This window comes from Nasonia vitripennis, chromosome 5 (assembly GCF_009193385.2).
Source record: "Nasonia vitripennis strain AsymCx chromosome 5, Nvit_psr_1.1, whole genome shotgun sequence".
NCBI lineage: Eukaryota > Metazoa > Arthropoda > Insecta > Hymenoptera > Pteromalidae > Nasonia > Nasonia vitripennis.
This window is the reverse complement of record NC_045761.1, coordinates 14055298-14078495: the sequence shown is the minus strand read 5'-3', so window position 1 is coordinate 14078495 and position 23198 is coordinate 14055298. Positions and strand designations below refer to the sequence as shown.

Here is a 23198-nt window from a genome sequence, read left to right as displayed (position 1 = left end):
GCAATATAAATATATGCGCAGCCCCGGAGAGGTCTTCGAGCCGATGACGTTGCGCAATAAGCTTGCGAGCCTAGAAAAAATCCCGCTGGCGAAAAAAAAGAAGAAGCGAGGGAATCCCTCCCAATCACGCTCTCAACCCTTCTCCATTTATATCCACCCCCGCGCGCGCGGCCTGTGGAGAGAGAAAAGAATCGGTGTACGTCGAGGCGAGCGAGAGGAAGAAAAGCTGCCTCCGCGCGCGAGTGTACAATCGACGGGGTGGCGTCGATTAAATCAGGCGAACGCGTCCCGCTGCTGCTGCTGCTGCTGTCGGTTGAGCTGGAGCGAAAGTCAAGTATTTTGGTATTTGATATCCAGAGGAATGAATTTCTAGCCAAAAGAAGCAATTAGTCATGGTGGCCCAGGAGAGAAAATTTGATTAGCGACCCCAGCCGTCGCAAATTTCTGCTCCAGCTCACGTATCATCACCTTCGGCTGCGGCGAAGAACGCGATGCCCGAAGATTCCTCTCGGCCTATACACACGGCGGGGACCACCCACACACCTCGGGCTCAACAGGTACCCACACACACAGACTGGGGAAGGGGCTGCGCAGCAGCGTCGCAGCATCACCGAAACAGCCCTCGCCGCGCGACGGCGACTGCAGCGGCGGCAGTAGTACACCTCTCTCTACTACGCAATCGCCCCGTTATCGACCCGAGCGCGCGCCGCCACGGCACACCATGAGCCGAGGATATAAACACAGCGAGCTGGCGTCGGCAGGATAAGCCATGACGGATTGCGAATTTCGCGGTCTAATTTCAGCTACCTAGTGTTACGCGATCGAACGAAACGCATAAGGGGATGCTTGCCTCGGTAGCCGAGCGAGAGAGAAAGCAGCAAAGAAGCGGCCCTCTCGAGCGAAAGTAAAAGCAGATAGCCCGCCGCCACCCCGCAGCGCCGCGCAGGCGCGAGTCCTCCCGGCTGCCGCTGCTGCTGCTGCTGCTGCTGCTGCTCAGTAGTAGCGGCCTCCTTTCTCTGCGGAGCTGGTCGCCCGCGAATCGCAGCAAGCGGAGCCGCAGTCGTCCCCGAGCGAGCCACCCTGTACACGTAACCGCGAAGGGACTGCGACGAGAGGAGTGGACGCGAGAGAACTACGCAGCCGTATGGCAGCCGCAGGATACGCCCGCGGCCCGGACGTCGCGCTGCGAGCTTAGTGCCGAGAACCGCGGCTCTGCTGCCGTACACCGAGAGATCTGAGGCAGTCTGCCACCTGGACCATGTCGTAAGTCTCTCCCTCTGCATGTACTGCGTTGTCTCTCTGCGTGTGTGCTTTTGTTGGGCCGCATCGGAGCGAGACGTGTATGCCGTCGCCGCGCTCGACTGACTCGACTTATGGAGACGTGGAGATTCAGCGGTGTCCCTGGAGCGCGGCATCTTCGGCCATCGAGAAAAATCTATAACACGAGCGCGCGAGCCAACTGATGCTCCGGGGGCAAATTTTCGCGTTAAAATGCATGCTTGCGACAGCGAGCGTCACGTGTGCATCAGCCGAGAGCTCGGCCGTCTGACCAAACGCGATACGACCAAACTCGAATCCGTCGGGTATCGGATATCCAGCGTGTTTTCGTTTTTTGCTTCCAGCTCGAGTACGAGGAGGCGTTTCGGGTTATTGTCTGATCCTCGCGAGCGCCGCGCGACATAATTTCACATAAACCGTATCATTCGAAGCGTATATAACGACTCGCTATACGTATAGCAGGGGCCTCCGCCATGCCCGACATAACGAGTCAAAACATCGCGGGGGAGACCGTATCGAAGATATGCTGTCTGTGCAGATATGCTGATCAGTAGAGAATCCTCGTCGGCCGAGAGTGGGCTGCGGCGGATCGTGGTGGGGCGCAAATCCTCTAGGAATGAACGCTCTCGGACTATGTGTGTATTCGGATGCCGTGTGCTCGTTCCCGAGCTTGCGATACACAGCTTCAGTTATGCTCCGCTAATTAAAGAGACATATTTTTGGCCGCATCAGCCAGGGGCTCGCTTTAATAAGGCTCCGCTACGTCGGACGCGGACATTATGCAGGATGCTTGTTTACGAGCGTAGCACAACACAACGCAGCACTCGAATGCGAAAAAGCGGAGAGAAAAACAGGCCGCGCAAGACCTCGCTCGCCGGAGATCAGTATAGTCGCTGACGTAAATCAACCCTCCGTGCATTCATCAGCGCGCACAATACGCGTGACCGCGTCAACGCCGTCCGATTCCCTTATACAAATCAAGACACACAAGGCAAAAGTTGCACGCAGCACTTTAGCTCCGTTATACATCTGCTCCCTCTATTGGCTCTCCCGTCGGAATCGGAGCCTCCGCGACTCGGCCAGTCCGCCATAATGCCGGCTTACGCGGAACTTTTTTAATGAAACGCGCGCGAATCGCCGGAGTTTTCGCCGAGCCCGTGGAGTGTAAAGAATATAGGGCGGAATGTACACGCGGGCAAACACAAACACACGGATGCTTGTGGCCGCGCTGATCCGTCGATGTATTATCCGAAAGTTTTGTATTCTATAAACGGCAACTTTTCTGCTCTGTTTACGTTCTTAAGAGCGATCGATCAGCCAGGCAGCAGCGTCTCCTCTTCTTTCCCTGTACGCGCGCGCTCCTGAGCACGCTGACGTCACAGCAGACGTATACGCGTGCAAGTGTATAATATCGCCGAATCAGTGGACGCGCGCACGACGTGGTGCGAAGAAAAATGTCCTCGAATACCTGCTTCAACCCACGACAAGGCAGCTTCTCTTTGAGTCGCGCAAGAGAAGCTCTGTGCACGTGGGTACACGCGCGTTATACACGCCGGAAAACAGGAGAAACGCAGTCCAAGCCGTCGGTAATCCGGAAAGCCACCGGTTGGAAAGAATAACAATACGCATAAAACAGCTCGCCGCCAACGCAGCTCTCGGCCCTTCGCACAATCGCTCGTCCGCACGCGCCGGCTATTGTGCAGAGCGATCATACCAGTACACAGTCGCAAATTCGCGAGTAACGCTGTGCCCACGCGAACGCCCGCATCTCCGGCGCACAGCTGCACTTTATTCGCGAGCTGGGGCAAAAAGTCGGATTAGCCGACGTTTTACTCTTGTGCAGACTGCGGAAAATAGAGGGAAGATTCACGGCGCACGTGGCGCTCGCGGCTTGATTGTCGGCTGTTGAGCCTTCAAAGGCCTTTTCTTTCTGGATTCGTGCTCGCGTGCGTGGACACGTTGTTGAGCACAAATGTGTAATCAATGTTACTTTTATTCCTACGGAAACTTATTTTCGCGCAAAAGTCAATTCTCTTTCCGACTGATTCATTCATGCGTGTTGGGTTGTTCTTCTATCACGAGAATTACACAAATCCAAATTATACTTTTTGTTTTTTCAATGTAATTTCAACGGGATCCCGCTCCGATGGCAGCATCATCGATTAGCACCTTTAAAGGCCGGTTCCTCTCCGAAAATTGGGAGAAAAAACTCGGCTGCTCATCTCGCATCGATTCCAAGCCCAAAGCTTTACGCGTCATTCACATTCTCTCTCGCCGGCGCTTTCCGCTTTTTCGCTTGCTCTATTCGCAGCGTATAGCCGCAATATATCTATATAGAGCGAGATCCGTAACGCGGGAAACCTCAATAACGCTCATTTCCCCTCGGAGTCAGCTCCCCCCTCGCAGCCGCGCGCGAAGCCGATTATGGAGTCCGCAGCCTTTGCTCGCTGCGGATTAAAAGGATAGCGAGTTTTTCTGCGACGTTTCTTCCACTATTTCCGCTCGCTTTTTGCGCCGCGCTCTACTCGACGGCTCTAATTGGACCTTTATTGGCGCTTTTTAGTTTTGAATCGCTGGAATCGCCAGTTTGTTGAGAAAAGTTTTCGAGGAACTGTAAACTCTCGAACTGAAATACCCGATATCCAAGAGGCTGGAGCCGATGAATTTCCTCAATTTTCCCGTCTCACCTCACTCAATCATTGCGACGAGCAACGCTTCCTGCAAGCTCATTCAAGGCCGCTCGAATTTCGTTAGTGCTAGTGCTAACTGCTGACGCAGCATCGTCACCCACGCCGACGGGCCGCCTATGGTCGCTCATCCTCGCTCCAGTACTATTATATAGGTGTGTGTGTACATCGCGTATTTATCGCGACAAGCGCTGTCCGGTCAATAGGTGCGATGTATAGGCCGTCTGTTATACGCTGTACCGGTTGAAGACATTGCGAGCTAGAGGAGGAAAAGAGCAGGCCGAGTCGGCGGCGAAAAACCCGTTCGCCTTCGCGCCGAGTGTGCGACTGCGCCCACATGGTTTTCCTCGCTTCACGAATGCTCGGTGCGTTAGGAAGTGTGTTATGAAATGCTACAGCAGTTTGCCGTCAGAGTCCTCGATGATTCGATCGATCGAGGCTTCGTGGCTGCTTTTCAATGACGGTCCTTCTTTTGCTTCCGTCACTTTATCTATATTTCTTGTCTTTTTTATATGCTAGTTTTTCTTTTGAAACAGTGTGCTATATGTGTACGTATGTATATACAACCGCCTGTTTCATAAAGCAGTTGTATAGTGGCGCACGTAGCTAGTTATACATTTCGAGCACAGATAGTGATAAAGGGAATGGGAAAGTTTCTCTGCGCCATCTATCTTCGCTCATAAGAAGCTACATAGTCGCCAAAGCGATATCAATTTTGTGGTGAACGATTCAGCATTGCAAAGCTCTACACGTAAATTGCGCGCGTGTGTGAGTGTGGCACGAATCGTGTAGCAACGAAACTGCGATTTGGCATGCACGACCTATGCCAACGCAGTTGACTAACAAAGTTACCGCTAAGTAGTTAAGCGAGATACGGGCGTTTAGCTGACACGAGAGTCTCATTGAAAGTACGTCCGACCGAACCAATCCGCAGGCTGTATGAACAGTTCGGCGCGGGCGGAGGCAATATGGAAAACGATATAGTTCCTCGAACTCTGCGTCGTCGCACTCCGCAAGCTCCAATTAAACGTTCCCCGCTGCTCCAGACGCACGCACCGCACGCGGATGCAGGTCGCGTGCATCGGCCTCGCAAATTAAAGGGAAGCTCTCTAATCGACGCAATTAAGTGTCTCGCGCGAAGAGAAAAAAGGCGCGTGTCGGTGGCAATTCATTAGAGAACCGCGAGCTTCGCCTGTATCAATGCATCGGGATATCTGAATAATGCACGCGGACAGATTCTAATGAGCGAGCGAGTTTTGCGTAATCGACGACGACGAACGGGCTTGTCTCTTATACTATACACGCTACCGCGGCCTCTTACATCGGCGGGTGTGTTCTCGAGTCACGTTCCCGAGCACCAGCCTCTTTCCCGCCGCCGCTAATCGTTGCTTTGGATCCGCTTTGCCGTCTGCCGTCTGCCGCTCTGCTCGAAATCGAAGAAGCGAATATCCACTCGCAAAGTTGCCGGAATCAGCCCGGTGTTGTTGTGCCAACGTGGCCGTAGTTTACCGCGCGTATACTGACTCGGGGCAAACCTATTCCATTCCAGCTCTCTGAAATTTCCGCAGATTTACTTGTCGCGACATTCGCATCCATCGACCTGATGACACTAATGGACATATCGCTCACGTTTCAAACTTTCGAGAAACGTGGCACAGCTCGGCAGGAGTTCGTCAAGCGTCTGGAAATAAATTTTCAAATAATACGTGCACGAGCTGAAAGGTCGCGCGCGCGCGCGCGCGGCACAATTAGAGGTGTGCCAATAACGAGTCTCCGCGGCGGCAATGCATAAACATGCGCGAATCGAAGAAAAAAGGCCGACAAAAATGCTTCCTCGCCGCGATCCATCGCCGGGGATACGTCCAGAGCCAAGTTCTCGACCAAGGCCGCGCGTCTCTCGAGCCATTAGAGAGGCTCGTACCAGATATGATGACTATCTGACTTGGGGCGTGTGCCGCACGTGAATCCGAACGAGCGAGCCATTAACGTCTCTCGCTCCTCTCGATCTGCGGTCGCCGTTTTTATTGCCCCCCGCTGAGCCAGAGCTCGTGGCTCCCCTCGCGTTTTTTCTTCCGAGCAGAAAAATAGACAATAGCGCGCGCGAGAGCATAATCGCCGCTCGTTTTCCGCAAATTTTTCGCGCTATAGTTTGCGAGAACGAGTGGAGCAAGTACTCTTATACTGCGGCCTCTTGGCGCACTTGGCTGCGCCGATTATTGCATCGATTTTAATGCTCGTCTCTCGCCGTATCTACATTGTAAATTCGCTCGGCCGAGACTTGCAACTTTATGAATGCGCGAACGTAAAATTAGAATAACACACGGTGTATCCGCGAATCCCAGTCGTTAGCGTTATTTAATAGAATTCAGATGCTTTACATAGCGACGGTGGCATGTAGTCGTGTGTGTAGTCACACTCGTTTTCTGCAAATCATGCTCTCTTGCAGTTCGCACCGTACGACGCTCACGTGAGTACTCGAGCAATTTTGCTCATACAAGGATAGGATAGAATTTTTACGATCGCGCGTTATGTCTTCTCGGTCAAAGTGGTATCTTGAAGAAGCGATGTAAGTGTAGCCAAAATGGGCGGTATAAAAATAGAAATATCTATAAAGCACGATTGAAATACTTTTTGCCGGGGCCTCTTCCGCGGAAACAGCTGCTTCCTCACTGCAGCCAAGGAAGAAAAAATCTCACAAGGAAGTCTCGAGCTCATTAGTTAGCTGCTCGTCCGAGGGTAGCCGGCCTGACGCGCGGTTATAGAAGCAGGCATTTCCGCGATGACGAACGTACGCATGCCTGTTATTTACCTATATACACATTGAATTTTTCATCCAACTGATTACTCTTCAGAATGTATTTACTCACACTCCAAAATTTGAATTCAAACCTTATTTTAACAATTTCAAATCATCAAAAACTGCAGATTATACGGTGCTATAATGACGAGTTAACAATATGCGATATTCCAACGTGGACGATTGTCTGCGTGCTAGTCGTACCTGGCCAAGTCAAATTTTCATAATTTTCTTTGCATTCTCTTCGTAGCTTTGTAGCTTGTGTGATTCAAACTCCAAACACCTCGCAATGGATTTTTAATCATTAGTAGTTTGAATATTATTTTTAATTAAACATAACCGGATTAAGAATTGCTTCCTTCCTAAAAGGAAACCTTGTAATAGAAATTTTTAGAGTCTGTGTAATAATTTCACGCAGGAAATATGTTTTGATGCATTTCTAGTCGAAAAATTATGTTTCTGGAAAATGTCCGTACGAATGTGTGCGTACATGCGTGCCTGCGTGAGGTGATTTGAATCTCGACAATGTTTGACATTGTATATTTTCTTTGGGTTCTGAATTCGTGAAAATAAGTTATTTTCAATTTTACACCCATCCTTTTGGTCACCCTCCCTAGATATAAAGACAAGTTAAATTTTAATATTGAAGAAGAAGACTTGAATGCTCACTGTTGTAAATTATAGGGGAGATGTGCCCAGTACGGATACCCTCAGCTATTTTGGGCATAGCTTTTAAACGACGCGATAAATATTCGAATCCAAATCTACAAGAAAAAGACGGGCGCCTAGTGTAGGGTTCATCTGCTTCTCAAACTCGCCACTTGATATGCAAACAGATGTTTTTCTGACGCAGATAAAAAAAATTTTGTTATTCTTACTTTTTTAAAGATTTATTCTTCTGCAATAACGTCGCACGATTTCGGACAATATTCTAGCAATTAAGCAGCAAATACATACTGTAGAATGTGTCATTGCAAATATCCCTGAGGCTCAGAGAATTTTTGTAATGACAAGATGTGAAAATTGTGAATTGACACGGTTAATTTATTTTTATTAAAAAAAAAAAAAAAAGAAAATGTTTTTTTTTTAAACATTAGACAAAAGCAGTAACATACAATATGTTCAAGCAATATTTTATATGTTAGAGCTATAAAATTTAGTTTAAGGAAAGTATGAGTCGATGAATTAGCAGCGGTTTTTTATTTCATAATATTCCATGGTCAGACACCATCTAAATACATCTTTCGTCTAATGTCGAAAACATTTAACTTGCAGCATACATCAAATGGTTAGAAAAAACTCATAAGTACTAAATCAAGCTTCTAGAGTTTCCATAGCAGAGTCTATTTCATTCAAATTAATGTCGTCTTCAATATACGGTCGCATGTCATAAATATACAATTTTAAAGCGAAAAAGCCACCGTAACCTTTTTGCCCTCTGTGTACTAATCCAGCGCCAGATAGAGGTGTAACGTACTTAGATGTCAAAAATTGAGTATCTATAAAGGGAATCGTGGTTTGATTGTCTTCCGAATCAGGATAATTTTCTGGTATTTTGGGTTTCGTTGGCACATCCGAATTGTAAAGCTGCAACTCATTCCTACAAAATATAAAACATGTTAATCATATTTATAAGTCAGTTATAATACCCAGCTAGTGATGGAGAGCAGTATATGGCATTCTTACTCTGCAGGCTTTGGACCGTGCAATTTTTGTTGGTCTTCATCGGCATCAAACAATTTTCCTGTTCTAAATTCAAATCCGGCTGAATACACCCCTAGACTTATTCGTTTTGAAGTGGGGTTTACTTGAAACTTCAATCCCGTGACGATGCGATCACTCGGTAGAAGCGTTTGCGTCAAGTCAAAGGATCTCAGTTCATCCCAAGAAACTTTAACGCGATTTCGAACGCCTGTAGAATAATATTGAAATTAGGTAATTAGCATCAGAGTTTTAGCAATATCTTTCGATAATTTTCACATATTATTTACCATATATATATCTGATCAGCCAGAAGTTAAACTGTCAATGCTTCCGTTAGCTAATGATTCTCCTTCCTGAATTTGAATGCACAAAGCCCCGCGTATCATAGATAATTTGGCACCTGTCACAACCCTTTCAAATTCAGAACAACGGTTAATACATTTTCGTCAATCTTTGAAACAATCCTCTCATTATTGGGACACAAATCTTACCTGTTGTCTGAAACTACAGCCAAAGCAGGATCAAGACTTATGTAGTGATCTAGCTCTTTACAAACGCAATTGCAGTAATTGCATTTTTCGCCTACTATGTTACCCCACCCGTTATAGTCAGCTTTTATCGTACTTGTAGAATGGTCAGGGCTGCAGTAAAAATTCCTGAGTTTTGCTGCGTCATTCTCAATAATACCCGAGTATCGTGCAGCGCTGACTGGGCTTTTCTGTGTTTGAAAAATTTATTCAGAAATTAGAATATTAAAGACTTATGATCGTGACGGTATACATATATAGGTATATCGATCATATACTTATAATCAGTATGGAACTCACATTGATGCAAACCACGTAAGATTTTCCAGTATCAGTGATATCTTGACAACTAGCAAATCCTTTGCTATAAGGACGCGTATTCACACAGAAATAAGTAGTACATTTATCCGATCTCGTTGCATCAGGACACCTCACTTCATCACACGATTGAGTAATTGACCTTCTGAGAGATCCTTCGTTTAAAATATATTGCGAAAAAGCGTTTAAATGGGCGTATGTCTCGGTGTCTAAAGTTTTTAAAAATATAAGATTTAAATTAGACATCAAAATTACTGAGCGTGTAAAAGTTGTTGGTGAAAATAAAGTATATCTTATACCTTTGAGTGACGCAGAAATCATAGAAGTTCTTAGACTCTCTACAGCCGATCTGTATTTTACGTGAATTTCAGATCGTAATGCCGCTTTTCTAGTGCCGAAAATCGGTTTCTCTATCCAAACCAAAATTTAATAAAATACGTATGTATTATGCAGTTTACTGATCTGATTTTTCAAAGTTCCTGCGTATACTGTATAACTTTATTAACTTATACCATTATGTATATCCAAAAAGGTGTACATCAGAGTCTTGGCTATAAAGTATTGAGCGATGGATATTCTCAGCGATCTGTATAAGTTATCGAGTAATTGTACCTGCGATACGCCTGTTTCACAAAAACTTTGATACACCTAAAACAAGGTGAAGTATCAATTTGAATGTACACTGAATTGCAAACCTTTATAATGTCAAATGTCAGTAGTATGATTTTAAGTAACTTAAACTAACTTCTCAATTTCATACCAACCGCTTCTTCGAAAATCACTTTCAGATTAAACATTTTTTCTCCAAGATTGTACTTTTTAGTGCTATATCGATGATACCAGGTACCTTTTCAAGCATCTGCGTTAATTTATCGATGTCACCTTTAATTTCACTGTGCATCTCTGAAATGGCGTGCAAAGTTTCGTCTTGGGTTTCCGGAACATCAAAAAGTTTCCCACTCATATCGATTATGAATTGACCCATTGTAACGACATTTGACGATTCCCCGAGGAGCGCCGATAAAAATGCGGTACATCTTTGAAGATTAAAAGCAATCAAGACGATCGTAAGCGCAATACGTAGAAATTTACTCATTTTTGTTTCAATTGTTCAACGTATACCAGCATGTAACTCTTCCAGAATTCCTATGAAATAGATAAATGTATGGTTAAATAGAATAAATAAATAAATTACGCCAATAACATCTGAAATGCCTTGACAGCGAATAGGCAAAAATTGATGAAAAAAATTGTTTCTGTTATTTTAAACGTGCGTGCTAGTTTCTCTAATATTTCTGTAAAATTTTTTTTATAACACATGCATAAAAAAGACCATTTTCGGCGCCTATAAAGTGGAACGAAAATAGAGTTTTCCGAGCGTCAGACAAAATGTAGAGCAAGAGTCCCTGGTCATAATACATGTGTAAATTAACCGATTTTCGCTCCATATAAGGTAGAAGGAGCCTGCAATAATTTGAGAATCGAAAATCAAGAGATTTGTTTTTATGATTTTTTTTCATCTCCTTTATGCAGGAAAAATTTCTCCAACTCGTCCTCAAATCTCACCCTCGTTAGAAATAGCCCCCCCCCCCCCCCCTAGTTGCACAATATACTATTATCCCACTTTCGACCGAAAGGCCACTATATTTGAGCCTAAAAAGCGGGGTCAAAGTCAAAAATCGTGGCGTATCTCACCAGAAGTCACGTGACCGGAGGAGACAAAATATCGGAAGAAGAAACTCTGACTGCAATATTAATGATTTAAATGCAATCGAGATTTTTGTTGGAGGTTAGAAACCCCAATTTTAAAGTACATAGGGTCACCCTGTCCTGGACCGAACTTTGTCCTTTTTTGCCGCAGTGCGGCGCTGTCGCGTCTCTTGATATAATGTTTAGTACGCTAAATCGCTATTGACAATCGTTCTACAATTGTGGGCACATGTTCGAGAAATTATTTTCCAACGATTTGCAAAGTTTTTTATTCAAATAATATTGTTAAATGCTTCTTAATTTTACATACTCATATTATAATCAAACATCTTATAAGTTATTGGCTTTCCTTAAGTTTTTCTGTGGGGAAAGTATAAGTGCGGTTGCGATTGTTAAGCTCAATGTTGTAGGTATCAAACGAAAATTTTACGTTACTGAAACAGAGGTAGAAAAACGATTCTAATTTAAAAAATTACGTTAATTTATTAGCTATATAGTATAATAATAACAGTGCAAAAGGAATTTCGTTAAAAAAATAAACAAGATCTTGGGGGCTTCTACGCGGGCAAAAGGAATTCAAAATTTTCAAATACGATAATCCCGTATTCGAAGTTGCACATATTTATGAAAAGACGGTGACCGAAAGCTCGACTACTCCGCGATAAGAGGATGACTCAGCCGGCACACTATAAAATCCGCACCGCAGAAAAAAAACAACGAAATGGCAGGCGTTGATGCAATCAATTTTTTCCTAGTATACACTTGATATTTTACAATTGCGCGCGGCGAACACTCGCTCCGTTTGCTATTATATAAATTATCACGTGCGAGCTGCTCGCGCATTTATCTCCGCGGCGCGCGATCATTGCGATTTCGATGGCAATTCTTCGGCAGCGGGCACCACCGGCTGTAATAAACGGGTACGGGTCGGGAAAAAAAATTTCGTTTGCATACTCCATTGAGAGCGAACAATCGGAAGAACAAAAAAAGGATTAAGGTCGGTATATCGGCGGTAGGCTTGCGTAACCCGCGTCGTTGTACGACGCCCGGTGAGCTGTCGCGTTCATTATTTAAAGATCGATCCCTCGCGGCGCGGCGTCGGGAAGCGGACAATTACGGATTCAATGCTCATTTCGAATTCGCGATCGCAATCTTGCGTAGCTATGGAGATCAGTCTGCTGGAGCCCGAGAGTCGCTGTAAAGGATAGTGCAGTGGATCGAGTGGTTCCAGAGACTGCACTTTTATCGGAACGAACTCGACTTCATCGAGTGTTCGAACATGCCGCCGCGGATTATCACGTAAATTACCGCGGCGCATATACGATCGAATCCCACACAGTGTACTCAACGTTATTATAACTTATGTAATGTTACGTAACGTCGACGCCGGAGAAGAAAAAATTGAGTATGCAAAGCGCTTTTTTTTCAAGCGAAGGAGGCACTGCTATACATCCGCAGTGTCTCGAGCCGTAAATAACGGGGCCAGGCGCGCTTTTCAAATCTTCAGATCCGTCCACGTGTGTAGCTAAATCGCCCGGCTCTCGCGACGAATCTCCTCTCCTTCATAAACTCGAGGCAATGTCGGTAAGAGTACCTCAAGAGAGAGAGAGAGAGAGAGAGAGGAGACATTTTTCATGCGGCGCGGACGTATAAATATTTCAACCGATAACGCTTCCCTTATTCTCGGCTTTTGCTCGCAGGCACGAGGCGGAACAGGCCAGCAGCTACGGGCATCATCGGAGAGTCGATCGCCGACCGCGTAAATTCGTTATGCGATGAGGGAGAGCTGGCCGACCGGCTCGCTCCTGCTACTCGGGCTCTCGTGAGAATTGACAAGACAAGCGGAAGAGGAAGAAAGTTTGATCCTTCTTTTTCTAACCCGAAGACGCGGTGTGGTAGAGCGGAAAATGTCGAGATTCGATGGAAATAATTCTAAAAACGGAGGGAAAAAACGATCGGATTTTTCGACGCGTGCGATCTCTTTGTGCGCAGAATGAAGGTCACTATCACTTTTTGGAAAGAAGGAACTTTTTACAACGTCATTTGTAACTTTGCGTTATCTAGCTCCTTTCAGAAGATTATTATAATCCTTGCATGCGGCTTACGTAACTTTCAACTCTTACACATACCTTTAATATCGACGTTATTATGATTCATTAGTATAGCTATCTCACATTGCGATAATCACATCGTGCACTAATGCTATTATCGCCTTAGATAATTATCTATATAACATTGGTAAATGTAATAATGTAAATTTTATAAGGAACGAGCGAAAATCCTGCTCGAGCTCGACTTTCTTTCTCCGTATTATATATATAGAAAGGCCCGCACATCTATACAGCCGGCACGTCCCAATTCAACTTCCTTCCGAAAGAGCCCTGCGCTCTCGTCAGACATAATCTCTCTTGCTCCAGCAGCCATCCGAATCAATGAGGCGAATCAAGTGTCTGTATATGCGCTCTCTTGTATTGCAGACGAGGAGGACGAGAGGAAGCTCGCCAGCGAGGATCCGGAGCGTAAAAAAGAAGGAGAAACGGCATCAGCGGCAGCAGTAGCAGCGATGGGCTCCCTGCCCAACCTGCACGAGCTCTCGCGGGAAAAGCTCTCGAGCCCGGTGCACAGGCCGGCACCGCTCGGCGGCTTTGGTCCCGTGAGACTGCCGCCACAGCCGCCGCCCCTCGCCCACACGCACAAGCGCGCGCGCAGCAGTGGACACCATCACCACGCCGCCCAGCTCTGGGACAACGACGCCATGCTCGAGGTCAGTTCTACAGCTGATCTATTGATAATCTATTGACAATCTATGTCCTCCTTTTTCCTCCTCTCTTTCTTCCTATTGAGATCGTCGAAAATATACACCGCGCGCTCGCGATACAGCTGTTCGTGACGAAGCCGTCTACAGGGGGAGAAAGCGCCCGCCATCAAGTAGTACGATCCGGGATGCGTTCAGACGCGTTTATGTATAGATCGAGAACCGCTACACACTGGATGCACAGAATGGACAAAAAACAAACACGCCCATAAAACTCGGCTATATCTACACTTGCCTCCTCGGTTTTTCAGAAAATCCATATTCATTTTGTCTCGTGCTTTTTTTAAACCTCTCCGACGCGACAGTTTTTTATCGCAAACAATTATCCTTGTGCACAGAATGTGAAGCACTGGCTATATACCTAGATAAAATAGAGTCGGAATATTTTTAGCCATACGCTAAAGTGTGCAATCCGTAATCGATATCGCACTACATACTGCGTATACCGATGTGGAATATAACGAATATTGTTATGCGCGTAATTCGAACTATCGATCGCAACGAACAAAACTCCCGTAGCATATACATAGCTCGCGACTCTTCGTTCTACCTTTCGTTGTGTTTGTTATCGAAAAAAACGTTCGCCACGATCCCCCCCCGGAAGCCGAGGCAAATCGGTAAACAAGCGGCAGAAGCCGATCGTTAAACTTCGTTTGTAGCCCATTTCGCAAGTTGCGAATTGCCTCGCCGCGAGCGCCCATCGACTATTAATACAACGCTATGACGGCATTTTGTATACCTATACATAATCATATACTTTGTGTATATTTACTTGCGGCGCGCTTTTGTCTCGAGCAAGATCAAACGGTGCATCGCAGTATAGCGGCTGCCGCGCCGATGCAGGTCGCGATCGATCGCGTGCGTAATAATGAGAGGCGCGCAGAAAAAATAGACGCGCTCATGTTCAGGTGGATGCGGCTCTGCTCGCCGCGCGACACCTTTTTGTCGGCGGCTTTTTTCGCGCGGCGGTAAGAAAATAATAATTTGTGGTGTGGCAGCGCTCCGTTGATGCGGATTACGCCAAGATTGTGTCTCAGAGCGATTACGAAAGAGGATGGTATTCTTATGTTGGGAACGAAAGTTCAAATTCTACACTTTTCATTATTCCGTGAGCGTCAACTGTGCAGATAAGCGCGAGACGCGTGAAGATTTATGCTGAGGGGAAAAGCGATCGATTGCTGAAAAACTTGTTTTCGATATCGCAATGATCACACACGATGAAATTTAAAAAATCATCCATCTTTTCAACAATGTAAGGATCGAAAAAAGGAAAATAATCGTACTGAATAATATTATTGGTATTGAATTCAAAAGATCCGCAGTACTCGAACGAAATAATGTTTTAGCGCTGATTATATGGCTAAAAAAGCAGTAATTAGAAACTTCTACGTATAATAAATCTAATCGTAGACAATTCGTCGATTTCCAGCACTCAAAATTTTCCCAGGCTTCATTAGATAACCAGCGATCGTTATCCATAATAGTTGGTTATTACTCCGCGAACATGCACTCGTGTACATTCGGGTATTAAAAATTGATATGATTCAGTCATTTTTCCGTCTCGATTGTTCGATAGCTTTGTATTAAAAAAAAAACATTAATTAATATTGAAATATTTCATCGAACGTACTCCGCGCCGGTAAGAGAAGATGTACTGCTTGATTATTCAGGAAGATAAAAAATCCAATTTAACGTCGTTCTACATTTCCGGTGGTACATATATATATATATATTATCTTTTCATGATTCGAAAATTCCATCACACTGCCTGCTATGTGCCTATACTTGAAAATTGATGTACGAGGACATTTTTTTAATATACGGAGCGTTTATTGTGCATGATTTTTATATTTTCTTACCTAATGGAATTGTTTTGGAGGAATTCCTCCAATAAGGATACCTTTCTAAGCCGCTATTGCGCCATTTAGTATATGTTCAAATAAATCTAACACAAGAAAGGGTAAATCTACTAGTATTACAATGACATATGGCACTGTTTTCTTGGCCATTTGAATTCGTCAATTAGTGAGTGAAAATTGTTCAATGGCATTATAGACTCAATTATCAAAATATAATGATCGCTCTATATTTAACAAGCTGACCTACGCGTGTCAGACTCGAGGAAAGGGATTCCGCTATATAAGACTATCATAATAGATCTTTTTCTGATACTCTAAGATAAGATTGATCACTTGCAATTCGATCTCAATAAGCCTTATTATTGTTAATTTTTTATATTTTTTGATTTAGTGAAAGTATTGAAAAGATTAATTTCTGAGGCTAATAATTAATAGATCACAAAATAAGGTCAATATTTCAGGGACCAGAGAACATCTTTGAAAATCTTAGCGGAACCCCTTTCCCGGAGCCCGGTATAGCTCTTCTAGTTACAGCTATATACATTTTATCGTGAAAACGTGCAATAAAAAAAAGCGGGTAGCGTATGATCATCATTTGAATCAAAGCTTATACGTAAAGCAAGCTTTGCCGAATGTTAGCAGACATTGCCCGCTAAATCTCGTGGGCTAAAAAGTTAGACGTGTAAATAAATTATTTGCCCACTATCTATTAAAATAAATCTGTTAAATTTTGCAGCACATGGCGACGTATTCGCCGATCTCGTGCCGTTCGGCGCGCACCTCGGCGCTCTCGTGGCGTCGGCGTGAGTCGATGAGCTCATCGGCAGGCGCCTCGTCGGTGCGCCGGTTGATCGCAGCGGTGCGCACGGCGCCGTCGGGCCCGAGGCCCCCGAAGAAGGCCGTGTTGCGCCACTGCGCCGCCGTGCTCCTCGGCCACGCGAGCTGGTCCGCCGCGACGCTGCCCATGTTCCCGCTGCAGGCTGGACTCGGGGCCTTCGACCCTCAGCTCGGGCCCATGCTGCTGGGACTGCTGTTCGCCGTCGCCACGCTGACCAGCTGCTTCGCGCCCATCGTCACCCAGAAGATCGGCACGAACCTGGTCATCTGCATTGGGCACCTCATCACCATCATCTTCGTTGGGGTTCACCTCTATCCCAAGTATGAAGATTTTTTAACCGTACTACTTGCTCTAACGATTATCCACAAGTGCATCAGATTTAGAGCCAGAAAAGATTCAAATATGTTTGGGGAATTGATTCTCAGGCTAGATGTGCCGAAAGCATTGATTGCCGTTAGAGGTGCAGCGCGAGTTTCGACTATATAGTTAGGTAATAACAGTTATAGGGTTTATTTTCCGCGCTAGCGCCAGCTGTCATATAATAGGTGAATGATCTAGTTTCTTCTGTTCCAACGGTTTTCTATCGAGTCCTTGTGTATCATCTAAAGTTGGGTACGATATATCGAGTTGATGCCCGCGAGTCAATGTCTCAAAATAGACAGTTTCAACTCCGTAATTCCTCTCCTCAATTAGCTGCATCGCTCGCGCAGCAGTACATAGTTACTCCGATGCGTTATTGCGCGTTATGCATTTTCCCGCGAGCTGGGCGCGTTTTCTCAATTTGTGTGGGTTCGTCGCCAGGTGGTACGTTCTGCTGCCCAGCTACGCGCTGTTGGGCGCCTGGACGAGCCCGAGCTTCCTGGCGCGCACCTCGCACGTCAACATCTCGGCGACGAGCCTGGGCCTCGTGTGCGCCGACCCCGAGGACCCGGACGAAACGAGGCGCGACTGCATTCTCAGGCGGCTCAACCGCGGCATCAAGCTCGCCGAGGACATGGGTCTGGCCTTTGGTTAGTACACGATGTCCATACGCGCTTTCCAACAGCTGCTCAGAATCAGAAGCTTACACATGCGCGCCCGTTTACAGGCTGCCTGGTGGCCTCGGTGCTGATAAAGATAACGGACACGTCGTTGCTGCAGCCGCTGACGATGAGCGAGGGCGAGATCGAGGAGACGTGCGGCGCCGAGTACTGCCCGGAGGAGGCTTACTTCTACAACGAGACGCTGCTGCACTCGACGATGGCGGCCAACACGTCGCGCATGATAGTGAGCGTCTGGCTGGGCCTGGCGGTTCTGGCCTTCGGCATCTCTTGCGGCTTCCTCGACGCCCGCATGAAGGAGCCGCAAGGCCTGCAGGACCGGCTCAGCACCGAGGCCATCCTCAAGTCGGTCAAGCACGCCTTCCAGGACCCCAAGATGCAGCTCGCTGCGCCGCTCACGCTCTTCATCGGACTCGAGCAGGGCTTCATCTTTGCCGACTTTACCGAAGTACCATTTTGCCGCCTTACGTAATTTTCTCGCTCAATCATTATTATCATCACTCGGCGCATTAATCGCGCGACCTTGCAGGCCTACGTCGTCTGCGCTCTGGGCGGTGCCGGCACGGTCACTCTCAGCTTTCTGAGTCTCGGCTTGCTGCAAGCTCTCGCCGGCGCCACGCTCTCCATGCTGATGAGGCACATCAGACGATACTTCGTAATCGGTAAAATCATTGGTTTTAATTTTTTTCCCCCTCAATTGCAACGATCTGCAGCATGCCTTGGCCATTTTCATTAGAATCTAACTTGAAATGATGAATTTTCAGCCGTGGGATTCGCCTTCCAGGCCTGCCTGCTCTTGGCTCTGGTGGCCTGGAGACCGGCCGGGGACGATCCCGCGCTCTTCCACGTCATATCCGCGGCCTGGGGCGTCTGCAACGCCATCTGGGAGACCCTCATTTACAGTAAGTCCCGGCCATCGTCTATAGCGTACGCATAATAGCATACGATTACGAGTAAAGGCTCGAACGAACACGGTCTCACGTACAGCGCTGCTGCTGGGCCTGCACCCGGGCACGTGGCAGGGGCCGCTGGCGACCTCCCTCTTCTGGCGCTGGCTGGGCCTCTCGCTGGCCCTGGGCCTGCACGGGCTGGTCTGCACGCGGCTGCGCGTCCTCGGACTCGCGGGCATGCTGCTGCTGTCCGTGGTGCCGTACGCCTGGCTCGAGTTGAGGCTGGCCAAGCGCGGCAAGAGCCTGGCTCCTTTATGACCGCGTCAATCGAGCGGCCAGCAGCATCAGCAGCATCAGCAGCATCAGCAGCATCAGCAGCGGAGGAAGACCTCGCACGCCGACTGAGTCAGGCTCGTTCCATCCGGCCCCGGCGCTCGATCCAACAGCCTGAACGGCGCCCAGCGATCCAACAGCGTCACCGTCTTCGTCTGTCACAGCCACCGGGTGAGCTTGCAGCAGCAGTACCGACAGCACAGCTTGCAGGAAGCTCCCGTCGCCACCACCTCTTCCGTGATCGCTACCGCCAGCGCCGTTCCGGCTGCTACCTGACTTCTTCCCATCCCGTACGTCGCTCACTTCCTTATAGGTTCTCGACTCTCGTATTCCGTTACCTGCTCGTTGGTCGCAGCTAAACAGCTCTTTTTTTCTCCGAGACAATATCGGCCATCGCCGCGTTTGCTCCATTCTAGCGGAGATCCTATGCGCTATTTTTTTACGATCACAATTTACAGTACGAAGATGTCGTAGTATGCAATTCTCTCGGTAAAATCGACTAGACTGCGATGATTCTCTTTCCCATCTTCTTGCGTCAAAGTCTCGTTTTCGCTCTCTTAATGCCACCGTTTATTTCTCGCGGTTGTGTTAAAAAATGGCTGTGAAATGGAACTAAATCAAATATCATCGTTACGGAACGTTACGTTCTCTTTGCATAGATTATTATTACCAAATGCTAAAAATTACCAGCTTGATCAACTGAAATCGCAGGAAACGACGCAACCTCCGACGTCTGCCACTTTTGCAATCAAAGCAGGTAGTATTTTTATTACGCGACACCTATTGTATCGAACGATGTAATATATATATTATTACAAATCAAATTGATATATACCTATATATTTTTCCTATCCGATACACCTCGAGATTAAAATATACGTGTATGCGTGAAATGCAGCCCTTTGAGCGGTACGATAACTACAGCTTACTCATATATCCTATACAAAGCAGCTGGATGGAACGTCGGCTCTGACAAATTATAAGCGTTATATGATTGAACGTTTACATCGATCGAGAAGTAGCTTAGACGAGAGCGATGAAAAATATATATTATTATTATTATTATTATTATTATTATATTGTATACTCAGATAATATATATATGACATAAATACGCAGAGATTATTGCGAGGTATAAAACGAGTCGCGGCAAGCGAGAGCCGTGACGAAATATGTATTAAATTTTTTCAATCGCAGTTACATCGTACGATGTCTATTGTAATAGACGAGATACATAGTGAGAAAAGCTAGAAATATTTTCGTACCTTTTATTGACTACACACCTCGTACCTATTCGATATTGAAAATGGATTTTTCCGTAATACCTATAATATCTATAGGTCTGATATTTGAGAATATCTCTCGTGCAGTGCAAATTTCTTACACTGTTAAAAAGTACGAAAATATGTTTGGCAACGTTTTATTCTTAGCTATGTTAAGTTGATTCCGCACGGGACTGTAACGCGGATCTTACCTTATGCCAAATCCCATATACCCGAGGAAAAAAAATTTAATGAGACTGTTTGTTTTATCGACTTATTATTACGCGGTATACGTGTTACGGGGATTCAAACGACGATTACGAGAAAAAATATAAAAAAGTATTATATGTATGACATGGAAGATCACGACTCATCCGTGACTACGTTGTATTTGTATAATATACATAGATGAAATAACCGCTGCTAAAATGTACATTGAGGAAAAAGTTTAACTTTCCCATAAAATATAATATAACAGAGTCGCACACGTGAATATTTATATACATAGTGTCGCTACCGCTTTTTAGTGCGCCGTCGAATAAAATAAAAATTAACATCATCCAGAAAAGCTAAAACGATTTTTTCAACACATTTTTGTATGGAAACTTTTGATTCTGTATATAGGTGTATAACGTGTATATCTCTGAAAATATATATATACCATTAACTTGATTCGAAGCACGTAGAGTAATGATTCCCTTTGTCGACTGCAACGACGAATAAACTTTTTCCTTGACGTGCAGCACATTTTTTTGGTACCGATCAATACTGGCGTATGGCTCCTGTTATCTCGTTGTTGTGACGAGAGACATAATCGGATCTCTCGTATATTGGTTAAAGAAAATCATCTTACATGTGTAATACAAAAAGTTGAAAAAATATAAGCCAAATTAATAATAACGATCGCCACATTTTATTGTATAAAGTACACATGCACAACTGAAACCGATTAAACCGATTCGGCATTTGAATGTTTATAAAGAATATTCAGCTGTTCATTAGCGCGACAAAAGTAAAACTAATGATCTTACCGTTGCCAAAGGCGAGTTTAAAAACCCGTGCCTATGAGAATTCGAATTTTCAAAGCGTAAATAAAAGAAGGAAAAATATACTATCATATTATTGAATTGCATAAAATGTTCACGCTGTGAAATGCGTGCCACGTTTTTCCTGCCAAACAGAGATCGTTAATCAATTGCACAGCAGTTTCACTACCATTTAACGATAATGTTTAAATAATAAAGTACACGTAAGTAAAAAATTAACTAATTAAAAACAAAGTAAAAGTATTTTTAAAAAGAAAATCAAGTACTTAAACCAGACGACACTTTTAAAAAATATATAACGAATTTATTTCAAGTAAATTATTATTATTTTTATCACTCGCTCGAACGTTGTGTCGAACATTCTCAGCCACATATGTGCTAATAGGCGTCCGAAATACAAATATAATTAGAATCAGAACAGGATTAACGAAATTCGCTGTGGAGGTGCCGAGGCTTGAAATTCGAATTTAAGGGTGCGCGGGAAATTAAAGCAAAACATAATTATATCGATTATGGAAACTTCGAGTCGAGTCTTTTTTTTTATATGTGCAGCGAATAAGCTGCGAAGTAGATGTAAGTTATGTAATCGTCTAAGATGACGATATTCCATGTAAATCAAAAAATAGACGTTTAACAAGCGTGTTTGCATATCAAGCGATTCAGGTAAAATGCAAACCATACCTTGAGAAATTAATAATAACGAAACATGTTAAAACCGGAGAAGCGCAAAAAAAAGAAAAAAAGCGCTTTCCTGTTCATTTTTGCTTAAAGCGACTTTACAGCTCCGCATTTAACGATGAAGAAGATACTATTCAGGACAGAGAATGATTTTCACTGTTAGCAAGTAAGATTTTACTATAGGGTGTATTCCTACGCCCCAAAGTTCTTTCATGCACACGTTCATGTTTGCTTTTTTAGTGGAATTCGTGAACATTTTTTAAAATTACCATTTTGTAAATGTATAAGTACACATTACTTTTTCATTATATTTTATAAAACTTGAACATTTCAACTTTATTATTAAATTGTTTGCAAATAATGCGTTAATAAGGTAAAGTAAGCCAAAAGATTAATTGAACTGCATAATCCATACACTGATTTTCTGAACTTTTTGACAAAAGCAAATTCAGTGTAGATGTATATTTGTAGCGTCGTTGAAAACCTTACTGTGAAATAAAAATGCACTGTTCCAGCGAACAAATTAAAATTGTAAAGCAACGTTGAATGAGAACATGTTAACTGTATTTCACGAAATAATAAATATTCACTTATTTTATAACTATATGGCCAATTAATGACCACAATAATTTTTTTCTTTTATATTTTTTCTAATCTCCACAACGAACAAAATAAAAAGAAACATGCATATTTCTCACATGTAGAAGAGGATTACAAAATAAGTAATAATCAACAATCACTTATTTCATAACGACGAGGTTCACGTCGAACCTCACTTATTTGTTCGCGTATATTATTATCTACATAATATAATATTTTTGTCTTGTATTCATCTACTCTTTGCAAAAGCAAAATAAAAAAGCATATTTACTTTATATATTTCAGACTATCATACAAAATAAGTAATAGTAAATAGTTACTTATTTCATACTATGTATTCGTTCAAAGGCTGTTTATTGGCCTTCATTACTTTCTCATTGCGTTTTGTAAAGGTACCTTTATAGAATTTTCTAATAACTGCAACAATTAAGTTTAATCAAAGAAAAAGAGACGATTGTGTATACGTTGTATCGAAGAATAGCTCAACATTAATTAAGTACAGAGAGAATAATTAATTTAATACATAAAAAAATATCGAACTTGCCCTGTTTCTTAAGTACGTATATCTCAGAGCTTGCTATTCAACGTATATATCTATATATATTATAATCGAGCTTAGCTCATCTTTTTTGGTATACCTCCAATCCGCGTGTATACACCATTGTTAAAATCGTAAATCGTTATTGTCAGCACCGCTTAAAACGAGAAATATACGCGAGGCTTTTCTTTCTATTTTTCCTTTTCATTAGACAATCTTTCTAGAATATAGACAATAAATATTATAATAACAATTGGAATTTCTCTATCTATGTATGT

General features: G+C 44.4%; 2 protein-coding genes across 4 annotated transcripts; one reads left to right on the top strand and one right to left on the bottom strand.

Moving 5' to 3' along the window:
- The first annotated feature begins 980 nt into the window (after positions 1-980).
- LOC100117371 (protein unc-93 homolog A) lies at positions 981-22384 on the top strand. Of its 2 annotated transcripts, XM_031932243.2 has the most exons (9): positions 981-1263; positions 12722-13020; positions 13499-13785; positions 16432-16853; positions 17335-17543; positions 17621-18021; positions 18103-18235; positions 18338-18475; positions 18561-22384. In XM_031932243.2, exons 2-9 carry the CDS (start codon positions 12942-12944, stop codon positions 18779-18781), a joined length of 1890 nt encoding a protein of 629 aa, XP_031788103.1. In that variant the 5' UTR covers positions 981-1263; positions 12722-12941; the 3' UTR covers positions 18782-22384. The 2 variants fall into 2 exon arrangements, with proteins under 2 accessions (XP_031788103.1, XP_001601631.2); XM_001601581.6 differs by lacking the exon at positions 12722-13020.
- Positions 7946-10876, bottom strand: LOC107981585. 2 transcript variants are annotated; one of them, XM_016987712.2, is made up of 7 exons: positions 10057-10876; positions 9611-9959; positions 9294-9520; positions 8958-9184; positions 8754-8877; positions 8449-8674; positions 7946-8362 (listed from the first exon to the last, which is right to left on the bottom strand). In XM_016987712.2, the coding sequence occupies exons 2-5, from the start codon at positions 9630-9632 to the stop codon at positions 8769-8771; spliced, it is 585 nt and encodes a 194-aa protein (XP_016843201.1). In that variant the 5' UTR covers positions 9633-9959; positions 10057-10876; the 3' UTR covers positions 7946-8362; positions 8449-8674; positions 8754-8768. The 2 variants fall into 2 exon arrangements, with proteins under 2 accessions (XP_016843201.1, XP_031788107.1); XM_031932247.1 differs by having other exon boundaries at positions 10072-10876.
- Positions 22385-23198: the final 814 nt, after the last annotated feature.